General features: G+C 47.5%; 1 protein-coding gene across 2 annotated transcripts in view; it reads right to left on the bottom strand.

Annotated features, from left to right (window-relative positions):
- Positions 1 to 328: 328 nt before the first annotated feature.
- Positions 329 to 11,691, bottom strand: part of DCBLD1 (discoidin, CUB and LCCL domain containing 1) — a 65,165-nt gene continuing 53,802 nt past the window's right edge. The window contains exons 7-16 of one of the 2 annotated variants that reach the window (XM_040627691.1): positions 11,027 to 11,067; positions 10,895 to 10,909; positions 9,598 to 9,807; positions 8,906 to 9,030; positions 8,483 to 8,630; positions 8,287 to 8,394; positions 6,389 to 6,473; positions 6,109 to 6,158; positions 5,096 to 5,215; positions 2,350 to 4,911 (exon numbers count right to left, since the gene is read on the bottom strand). In XM_040627691.1, the coding sequence (XP_040483625.1) occupies positions 4,733 to 4,911; positions 5,096 to 5,215; positions 6,109 to 6,158; positions 6,389 to 6,473; positions 8,287 to 8,394; positions 8,483 to 8,630; positions 8,906 to 9,030; positions 9,598 to 9,807; positions 10,895 to 10,909; positions 11,027 to 11,067 (1,081 nt within the window). In that variant the 3' untranslated portion in view covers positions 2,350 to 4,732. The other variant, XM_040627690.1, reaches the window with a different exon arrangement.

Genomic DNA, 11,691 nt, shown 5'->3' with positions numbered 1-11,691 from the left:
AGCTGCAGCCCTCCTTTCTTTTCCACTATGAAGCTTCCCACCCCTCTGCTGCCTTTCTGCCTCTCTGCAAAATGCAAGTGATGGTGGCAGACTCCCCTGCGACAGCAAGCTTGAAGAGACTTCGCTTGCGTGGTCGCTCTTCATTTATTTCCAAAACAACTGGCTCGAGATCCCTCAGCTAGTGTGTGGCTGATGAGGGTCTGGAACCGAGACCTACCTAATTCTAAACCCAGCTCTTTCCACAGTAACCACTTGCTCTTTTAGGAAGGCTGAGCCTCTCACATGCCTTCAACAGCCTGGCCAGCAGGACACCAGTGAGAGGCAGGGGCACTGTGATTTGGCATAGTTTATTATTACAATTAGTATGCATATAAAACCATGTAAACTCCACAACGTAAACTCTTTATCCTCTAAAATAACCAAAAAAATCTGTGAAGTTCCAGCCAGCACCCTATTTTAAATATTTATAGTTTCACAGAAAGTCATAGTCCTACAAATAGAATCATAATGCATTTTTTAGGTAAAGGATTTTTTTTGGTCCACATTTTCTGTTAAACACACATTTTCCTCTTTGGCAAAAGAGGCAAATCTTCCATAGTGAACTCAAAACAAACAGATAAAAAGCAGTGAACATGAGGTACAGCTGAGGTCTGGGCTAATCTGGAATTAGAGACAGGCTGATTTTGTAAGAAACAAAATCAGTTCAGTTCCCAACCATCTCAGTAGAAAAGCTCTGTGTAGATTTGGCCTCGGTCCCTTTTGTAAGAACATATGTCAAATAACTTTGTGTTTCATAGTCACAATGTGTTATTTCCGAATAAAGTCATCAAAAGTGTGGGCGTGTGACCTCAGCAGTATTTTTAATCTGAGGTACAAAAGCATCTGACACAGTAATTCAGGCTGTCATCATATGCCACCTTCATTCAGTTTGTTGGGAAAGCAGTTTTGGTCGCCCCGGGCTTTGCAGACACTTTGAAACAGTGGATTTGCGCGGGAAAGCCACACAGGATCTGCTGGCCCCGAGGTGAGGAGGAAGCAAAGTGGGACAAGGCCAGTGCTTCCCGAGAGCCAGACCCCCAGACAGGGAGACCCCCTGCGGCCCGCAGGACCCTCCTGCCCTGGCCGGTGGGCGCCCTGACTGGCCACCGCACATCCCACCCCAAGTGGAGTCTAAGGGACCTGCAGCTGCCGAGGTGTGACATTGTGCTTTGTTGTAATCTACAATCATAATCGCTAACAACCACCGGGTGTGTTTCTCAAACTTCAAGTAATTTCATTCCTTCCAAAAGAATGTTAGCAATGCTTTTAGTTCTAGTTATCAAAGGAAAGGAAATGAGCCACAATAACAAGATTAAGTTTAAACAGACCTGCTGCAAACACATCAGATAAAATACTTAGAGTGAACATACTATTTACTACACACGTTTTTGCAACAGCTGCATTCTCCCACTTAGCCTCTGCAGAAGTAAAATCTGATAAAGCAAACTTAAGTTACTTTAATTCATGTTAAATACAACTCTGTACAGATTGCACATTTTACATCAAAGCAGCTCAATATCACAGTAAGAAATGAAAATACCATCTGAAAACTGTCATTTTCCTAGCCCAGCGAAACCCAACAGACTCTTGCCCTAAGGGCAAGAACAAAACCAGATGCACTACTTTGTAAACAGTATGAGAGGAGTCCCCAGGACTCCACCGCAGGATCCTATGAAATCGCAGGCACACCCGGGCACACACGCGCGCGCGCACACACACGCACACTCGACCCCGTCTCCCGTCTCCCTGGGCCGCACACAGCCCGCCGCTCGGTACCGCAGCAGGTTGTTTCACAGTGTGCTCACAAGAGAGCGGTCATGGCCGTGGGGCTGAGGGGTCGAAGGCAGTCTCGGGGGGCCGCGTAAGCGGCGCTGGCCGCCGGCTTCGCCCGCGGCTCCTGGTAGTCGGGGTGGGCGCGCTGCGCGGCCGGGCCGCCGGCGGCCGGCTGATCGTAACCCGGGCGCTCGGCAGCGGGCGCGGGCCGCGGCGGCGTCTGGTAGGGCGCGCTGCCGGCCGAGAGCGAGGGCGTGTGCGCCGGCCCGGGCCCCGGCACGCGGTAGCCGCCCGGCGCCGAGAAGGTGTGCGCCCGCGCCGCGTGCCGCTCCACGATGGGCGTGGCGTACTCGGGCTCGGGGTGGGGCAGGGGCAGGGCGTACTCGTGGCGGCCGGCCGGCAGGGGGCAGTCGTAGTGGCGGCCGGCCTCGGCGCTCGGCGCCGCCTCGTCCGCCTCGGTGTCCATCGGGCGGAAGGTGGAGCCCTTCCTGGTCACGGTCCCGGTGCCAATCATGAGCGGAGGCTGGTAATCTGAAATCAGAAGCGCAGGAGACACGCCATGTGCGCGGAACGCGGACCCCGGGCAAGCCGGTGCTTGCGGGGGAGGAGCTCTGCGGCACCAACTCGGCCCAGTGCCGGCCGCACAGCGGGCAGGGTGCGCCCAGCGGACGGGGTGCGCAAGCCCGAGGTGCAGAAGGCGCAGGTGCCACACGCAGGGCCCTAGGCAGCCTTACTCTGCGCATCGCAGGAACCTAGAGAAGGCAGAGATGATGCTTCCCCACACCGCGGGGTGCGAGGGAAAGTACCTCATGGAGCTCTCCAGCTGGCTCTTGAGGTGGCAGATTTTGGAGGTGGAGGTAGTACTATGAGGAACGGGAACGGTGATTAAAAACCTATTTGATGTGGGCAGAGTATGAGGGACATGGGGTGATGTAATGGAACACGAAGACCAGAATAGTAGGTTGGGGACTAATGATGATGGCAATGATAACGATAAAACTCCCATTTACTGAGTCCTCACTGTGTCGGGCACTCTTCTAAGATACTAAGATATCAATGAGTGAAGTCCTCAAAAAAAGTACAATGAGGTAGTGACTATACTCCATTTCACCAACGGGAAAAGAGAAGCAGGTTGAGATGAAGTAACTTCTCGAAGATCACACAGCTAGCAGCCAGTGGAGCCAGAAGTTGAACTCAGGTCCCAGGTGTGCGCTGTTAGCCCGAGGCTCCACCATGGAGAACACTGAGTGCCTTGCTAGCAAGTTTGGTTTACTTTTTAGAAAGCTATTGAGGATTGTAAAGAAGAGACTGGCACAGTTAGAGGTAACCCGGAAGCCGACTAAAGAGGGAAAGATCACAAAAGTGAGAAAAAAAGAAAAAGTCTAATTCACACACTAGGGATCTGGCAGCAGCCTTGGAAAGGCCACCCCTTGGAGACACGATTCAGAGAAATATATTACCAACAGTGTAGGGTGTGAGGAAAGAGAGGAGCCAAGGCCCCTTCCCAGATGTTAAGCCCAGAAGCCTGGGATACATAGTCGGGAAGCCACTTGAAAGAGAATGTATGGAGCAGTCATGGGGAGGGTGAGGAACGATGGATTCAATTCTGGACCCACTGAGGAACTGTTGACACTCACAGGTAGAGGGGTCCAGCAGGTGAGAATGGCTGACTTCTCGGGGACAGGGAGGGAAGTCTGCACTTAGCAGCTGAACAGAAAAAAAATGCAAGGAAGGGCTCTCTACTGGGCGCTCTGCAGCAGGGGATGGTGAGGCTGCTGAGAAGACAGACTGTGGCTAAGTGGGGGGAAGAGTGAGACCCAGGGGCTCCCACGGTCAAGATGCCCGAGAAGGACCACACAGTGGGGGAGGAGGACAGGCTGCACCAGAAGCTAAAGAACAATGAAAGGAAGAAGAGGCTAGACAAGGGGGTCTTCCCTCCCCTTGTTTTATCTACAAGGTAGCACTAGAATTGTCAGGGGTGGGGGGTGGGAGGAGGAATAAGAAGATGGATTTTGGGTGGAGAGATGCTCTCTTTGCCCTGAAGCGGCTCCAGCAGCCTTTCCCTGGTAGCTTCCTGACTTTGACATGCACCACCTGGGGACTTCTGGGTCGGAAGGCCCGGGCATGGCCTGAAAGCCCCCATTTCTGGCAAGCTCCCTGTGCTGCTGGCCCTCAGAATGCACTCTGGGTAGCGAGAAGCTAAGCAGTGCTCCTCAGAGTGTGGTCTGCAGATGCCTACCTATCTGAGAACTGAGACAGGTCTGCAAAAAGACAAGTACACAAATTCAGAGCAAGTGTTTAGAAACTCACAGCAATTTGGAGGTAACTTTATGTCCACTGAATCTAATAAAAGAATTAGACTTTATATTTTGTATGTCTTTTTTTAAATGTCATTATTACTCCTAATTTATACAGTGGACGCTGAACAACAGGGGCTTGAACTGTGTGTGTCCACCTACAGGTGGATTTTTTTTCAGTACAGTGTAGTACTGGAAATGTATTTTCTTCTTAAGATTTTCTTAATAACATTTTCTCTCGCTTTATTGTAAGAATACAATATATAATGCATAACACATACAAAGTATGTGTTAACTGACTGTTTATGTTATTTGTAAGAATGGAATCAACAGTAGGTTGTTCCGACCAGCAAAAAGCTATGAGTAGTACGTTCTGGGGGAGTCAGAAGTTACACATGGATTTCTGACTGTGCGGGGGGCGGGGGACGGCATCCCTAACCCCCTTGCTGTTCAAGGGTCAACTGTATTGTATTTTACAAAAGTATTAGTTCTTGATGGATTAGAAATAATTTTTTAAAAGGCAAAAACCAAATGGATCCTTCCCCAAGAACCGTTTGAGAAGCTTGACTCTCAGGGAGGGCTACTGAGGACACAGAGGCCATTCTAACACTGGGCGGCTTCTTTTATCTCCTAGCTCGTCTTCCACAAGGGCAGGAGCTGTGCTTTCCAGTCCCTCTTAGTGTCTTCACCAAAACCTTAGTGACAGATGACTTCAGGGCTTCCAGATTGTCGTGGTACCGGGGGCCACTGCTGTAGCTCCGCTCTAGCTCCTGTCGGTGACTGGCCTGGCGTGAACGGGCTTCTGAGAGAGACCTCAGTGTCCGTTTGCAACTCGGTGCAGAGTTAAGAAAGAGCACTGTGCACATCACTGACTTATGGGGCCCCAAGTGAACACAAGGGTTTTCACCTTCTTTCCCTCCTGGTCTCCCCCTCCCAGAGGCAGCACTTCAGACCCTAGAGCACCGTCCCAGCGGCTGCACGCTTACCTGCCATGTCACTTGTGATGAGGTCCAACTTCTGCGTCACTTCCTTTTCATTATCATAGCTGATGGTGAACTCGGCGGACTGGTGTCTGGCAAAGGGATACTTGATCTGCTTCCAACAGTCTGGAATAAAGATAACACAGAACAAACTAGTATCTCAGAAGCCTAACGCACATTGCCCACGATGTGTCTCTCCATGAGTCGGGGGTCAGGCTGCCTCCTGCCGGCTGACCTTCCGTGTGAAACGCGTGGCCCCGGCTCCTCAGATACAGGTGGTAGAAACAGCATGCTGCGGTCGTTACAACAGCGAACACCGTTCTGACCACGCTTTCCACCTGCCTTCGGGATGTATTTGTGTGCCCCTCACATCCCAGATCATCCCTACGTGACACACGTGGGCATGGTGTCCTCTCATCTGCACAGACACGACACTCGTGTCTCAGAGAAGTCAACGCATCTGGCTGTCGAGAGCTTGCGGAGGTGGAGTCCCAAAGTGCCCCTAAGATTCTGAGGGGTCCTGCCCCCCTGTCCTCTCTCTGGGCCGTGGCTGACTCATTGCACGGGCGTCCTGTAGTCCTAAGGATTCTCTGCAACCCGAACCTGAACCCTGCCTGGTTCCTCTTTGCTCTCCCAGGATGGGAAATACCGTGGAAGCCTGGGGAGGCACAGTGTGCTGGACAATGTACTTTGTGAAAGTGGGGCTTTTATAACTTCTCCCGGGTGACCAGCAGTGGGGTGGCCTACACAGTGGCCAAAAAAAAAAAAAAAGAATGTTGATAAATGATGGGATAAGCTGAACAGAAGTCAAAGTAACAGGCCATGAAAACTCCCAACTAAAATAAAGAGGACACAATCTTCCTTTCCTTTTAGGCTTGATAACTTAAAGGCTATAGATCTTTTTTTTTTTTTTTAACAAGTAAGTGTGGTCACAGACGTCCTTGTGCTTTTAATCAGCAGATCCTGTCCCTTCTCTAAGACAGTATAAAAACCGTAGGAAGAGTTTTCTGCAAACCAACCTGTTTTCTGGGCCTTTGCTGATCCGTATGGATTCCCTTTCTTCTTCCTCCTACAGAGACAAAAGAATCCTACTTGAAAAGGTTTCTAAGCGATAAGTACTGTTTATAGGAGAATACGTGATACTTTCTACCCCTACCCAACTTATTTTTAAACCATAAATTAACATTTTATCTTGGCCAAAGTAACGCTGCTTTTCTACACCCAAAAAAAAAAAAAAATTTTGGTTTTGTCATTATTTGCATAATTAGAGAAGAAACTTCAAAATGTCAAGTCACACACCTTCTAAGGACTGCAAAGATTCCCATTCCGGCAACCAGCAGGGCAAGGAGTACCAGTGGGATGGCAACCGCGGTGCTGTTTATTCCTAGGAAGGGGGAAAGCCACCACATTACAACGGAAACGGACGGCAGCCAGCGTTCACAGTCTGAAACTCAACACTAATTTGAAAGCTCTTCAACGGTTTAATATATGGGGAAGGTGAATATGTGCGAGGCATTTCCTGATCTCAGCACAAAGAGAGGATTCAAAATCCTGGCTCAAGTTTAGGAAAATAAATTTTATTTTTTCCAAAAAGGCAATTTTTGATGGTCCTCAGGGATTAACATTTACTCTGGGCTTGCTGTCTGGACAACATTAGACTCCAAAATCAGAATTGAGGGGGAAGGTTTTAAGCTGGGCCACCCAGCTGGCCCGGAGGTAATGAGCTCAGGGAACCAGTCCCCCAGATGGTGGGAAGCTTTGCCCGTGCACAGCAGCAGCAGCTGAGGGGAAAGGGGAGAAGAGCCCTGGGCTTCCGGTTACCAGGGCGCTGGAGCGCTGGGCTGAGAGGAAATGCAGCCTGATGACCTCGGACAGCATTTCCGCTCTGCTGCACAGAGCGCCATGTCTTCCTACTTTAAAAAAGGAAGTCACGTTAACAGCTAATAAAGCAGGCCCCAAGCTTATAGACACGATGCAAACTAAAGGAGAAATATTAGTTCGTCACCCTTCTTTATCTGTGATCCCTGAGAAGAAAACAAAGCAATGATCAGGAGTGGAAATGTGCAGTTCATGAAATGGGGGGCATAAGGACCTTCGAAAGGAACAAAAGTTGTAATTAACAGTGGCGTCGTTTACCAGAGTGGAAATTTGGGAAAAATCCAAGAACTTAAACATCCAACAATAGGGGAATGGTTAACTAAGTGATGGTATATCCATATGAAAAAATACTATAAAGCTATTAGCAGCTGTGTTTTTCAACTAATTAGTAACACTGGAAGATACTTATGATACAATGGTAAGTGAAAAACTATATGCTACAGAACAAAATATGTGGTATGCTACCATTTTTTTCTCCAAGTTACAGATAAATATAGTTGATTAGATACAGTGGAATATGGTGATTGTGGATGCTAATTTATGACTTTTTTCCATACTTATAGACCTATAATCTTTCTGAATTTTATAAAATTAATACATAAATCATCTTATATTCTGAAAAAAATAAATGTACTTTTAATGTTTATTACTCCCTCCTACCTCTGTTCCTCCTCTCAGGAAGCCAAATTATGTTTCTGACATTCTTCCAGAGATACTGGAATGATTATCTATATATATTCATTCTTTATTCCCTTTTTAAAAAAAAATATTTGTTTGAGAGAGAGAGACAGAGTGAGCACAAGCAGGCAGAGGGGCAGAGGAGGAGGGAGAAACAGACTCCCCGCTGGGCAGGGAGCCCAATGCAGGGCTCGATCCCAGGACCCCGGGATCATGACCTGAGCGGGAGGCAGACACTTAACTGACTGAGCTGCCCAGGTGCCCCTCTTCACTCCCTTTTTTGCACACATGGTAGAGTGCTCTACGGACTGTCCTGTCCTTTGTGTATTTTCTTAAGTTTGTCCCTTATCTCAGAGAGCTTCCTCTATTACTAAACACATTTGTTTTTCGCGGCCGCAGACTATTCCATTGTACAGAGAGCTATTATTTTCCCGTAAAATCTTTACGTGGTGTGTGAATACTACTTTCTCTACTTGCAATGCTGCGTCATTTTACACATATGCTGCTACCTCTCGGCCATCTGACTCCAGACATTCATACTGTCGTATGAATGCGAAATGAGTTTTTGTTGAAGCTACTGTAATAATCACGTGGAGTCCGGTCACGCTCCTGAGGAAACCACGAAACGGTAAGTGCCCTACCTGTGGGCATTTCCGGAGAGGGGACGGATTTTGTGATCGTCTCATCTTCTCTTTCAGTGGAACCGACAGTGTCTGGACTTGTTTTGCGAAACACCAACGAGTCATTACCTGCGACAGAAGAGATGGTGGAAGAATCACGTTAGTAACAACCATCTGGGACAGGGCACGAGCAGAACCGAATGACTCGCTGACTTGCCTTGTGAGATCCGGCAGCCGAAGAGCTCTACCTTCAAGGCTATCCTCTGGTGCCACGTCTGGGGGACAACCCGCACGTATCTGGCCACGATGGGAGGGATGAAATTATTCCTCACTGGATCCCGAAAATTAGAGTTGCCCTGAAACACCTGTAGAATCAAGTAACTTTTACCCGAAGAGGCTGGGCGTTCGCTCCTCCGTCCTTCCCACCCCAGTCCTACCCGGCTGTGGACATCAAAGCCAGGAACCCAGGTCTGCTGTGGCTCTGCAGACACGCTTGCTAGCGTAGATACAAGGCTTTGCCAACAAAGGCTGAGTTACCTAACGAAGGTGGTGCTGCAGATCTGTTTTCTGGAAACACACTGATAAAAATATCTTGAGACCCACTCTGCCACTCAGGTCTTTCCTCCAAAGTTTCTCTTACCTTTTCTTTATTACTCGCAATCCCTTTATAGGTCCTCCACTTGGAGTTGTTGTTTTTGAACCTCATCACGAAACTCTTAACATAAAAGTTGAAATTCGACTGTGTGGATCCTGTGGTCATAATTCCTTGTAAGAAAATATTACTGATAGGTTAGAGTTTAAAATACATATAGCATGTATTACAACCCCAGGTTTCTTTTCTCTTTCTTTTCTTTTTTTTCCCTCACTTGAAATCTTAAATCATTTTATAGGCAAATTTTTCTTATTTGCATTTAGAAACCTGACCACAGCTGAGTGTTTCCACACTGACAACATGCTATAAAAAGGTTTCTGAGTGGCTCAGTCGGTTAAGCATCTGCCTTCAGCTCAGATCATGATCCTAGGGTCCTAGGATCAAGCCCCACATCGGGCTCCCTGCTCAGCAGGAAGCGTGCTTCTCTCTCTCCCTCTGCTGCTCCCCTTGCTCGTGCTGGCTCTGTCAAATGAATAAATAAAATCTTAAAAACAAAAAAGTTTCATCTAATCCATACCTCCACACTTACAACCTGCACACAGGTTCTTCCCATCAAGATGACGTGGAGGCTTGTCACGTTTAGAAAAGACACAGAGTACTCTGAGCTAGAGAAAGAGGCGCCTACGTTGCTCAGAAACATAATTTCAACTGCCCGGCATTTTGCATCTGTGAAACCGTACCTGTTATTTTCTTTTTCTCTCCCAAATCGGTCTCCAGCCACTCGCGCTGTCTGCGGGTCTTGCTGCTGTCCCCTGAAGCCCATGACGGGTCTTGGTCCTGAAGCTGGGCTTGGCCGGGAGACCAGTGAACTTGTTCTCCCGTCTCACTGAACCACTGCCAAGAAGCTCTGATCTGTGTGTCCGGTTCCAGACTCAATGATCTGCTGCAACCTAAAAAAAAAAAAAAAAAAAAAAGCCAAGAAAGTATTTCAGATATAAACACAAAATGAAAGCAAAAAAAAAAAAAAAAAAGTACTCCATCTCACCTAGAATTTCAGTTGATTTATTTTCATTCTGATATCAAATCAACTGTTTAATCACTAGTTTTTTTAATGACCCAGACTTTTCATCTGACTCATTTATGCTGTTGTCTCTTGCAACTGCTGCCTTTCTTCTTAATGGATCTCATTGAAGTCACATCCCCTATAAATGACATCTTTGTTCCCACTATTGACTTTCCTTTCTAGACTTCTAAATTCACCCTCATTTCAGCAAAGTACAATGTGTCTTAAAGGTTTAAAATGCTGAGGATTCTTCTCACTGGATCAGAGGGGACTCTATTGTCTGTGTCCTTGAAGAGGACAGACATCCGGGTGCTCTGAAGATCAGTAAATTGTACTCAACGTCATCCTTAGGATCTTAACTTTACCATGTCCAAGACAATGTGGAGGTTAGCAAATACAGGCCACACTCCTCTCCTGGACAAAGAAGACCTGTTCATATTGTTCTCCTGGAAATATTTTACTTTATGCTGAGAGAATATTTACACAGAATATATTTCGTGATGGAGGGGCTAAAAAGCCCTTGTTTCACACACTCATGTTCAATCACTTTATTCAAGATAACCACAAATCAAACTGTAATATTTAAAAGCTTTTCTTGTTGGGGCCCTGGGTGGCACAGCGGTTAAGCGTCTGCCTTCGGCTCAGGGCATGATCCCGGCGTTACGGGATTGAGCCCCACGTCAGGCTCCTCTGCTAGGAGCCTGCTTCTTCCTCTCCCACTCCCCCTGCTTGTGTTCCCTCTCTCGCTGGCTGTCTCTATCTCTGTCAAATAAATAAATAAAATCTTTAAAAAAAAAAAAAAAGCTTTTCTTGTTAAAATCTAACAGAAAGGAGTTTATCTTCACGTAAGTGTCATTTTGAATTTTCATTCTTTTTTTGGCAGAAGTTTGAGAGAGCTTAGATTATGAAGAAAAAATATTTTCTACTTCATGCTAATTGAGTTACTGTCTCGGTATATTTAAGTTACAGCGTACTTGCTGCTGTGTGACCTGTGGGAAAAAAGAAAAATAAAATCCTTTAAACTATATCATCGGAGGGGTATGGGAGAATAAACTACCGCTGAAGACTTTAAAATACCAAATTCTTAAGGAAAGCAGGATCCTTACCATCGGAGGTAAAGAGAAATCGCTTGTCGGACAGGGAACCACTGCAAATAATAAACACAAACAGGAGGAGGTGAGTTGCTTCCGTGGATCGCACTGACTGACACAGCCCCACAGCCCAGGTGCCATGGAGCCTTCCCACACCTCATGGGATCCTCGCCGCACCCCAGCAAGGCTCTTGTCATCTTTGTCACTGGCGTTATAGAGAAACTCAGGCCCACTGAAGAGAAGCAACGTTCCTAAGGCCACCCAGGGCCAGGACTCTTGAGTCCCCGCTGTTGGGTCAAAATCTTGTGTGGTTGCCATCATGCCACATGGTGTGGGGGGGAGGAAAGTAAACATACATTCCCAGGACCGACCTTAAGACCCAATTAATTAATACCTGGCAATGGAGGCGGAAAGAATGACTGCCCTCAATACTCCCTTCGCTTTAGTAGCCGCCTTGAAGCATCCTCATCGTTGTCAATAGTCAAGGACCATGGAGAGAAATGAAAAAGACCGGCCACTTCAAGAAGAATGACCATGTCATCTGCTCGCTGCCTTTTCTACAAGCTTCGCTCCTTCCCCGAGGGGGTCCTGCTCGGGGAAGCCTCAGCTAAGTCTCTCTCCAGTCACATTCCTCCCCACTGTAGCAACCGACACCAAGCTATGAACCATCCTGCTTCTGG

This window comes from Ursus maritimus, unplaced genomic scaffold (genome assembly GCF_017311325.1).
Source record: "Ursus maritimus isolate PB19 unplaced genomic scaffold, ASM1731132v1 scaffold_13, whole genome shotgun sequence".
Classification (NCBI taxonomy): domain Eukaryota; kingdom Metazoa; phylum Chordata; class Mammalia; order Carnivora; family Ursidae; genus Ursus; species Ursus maritimus.
Note: the sequence above shows the minus strand (reverse complement) of the source record. Positions and strands in the feature narration are given on the sequence as shown.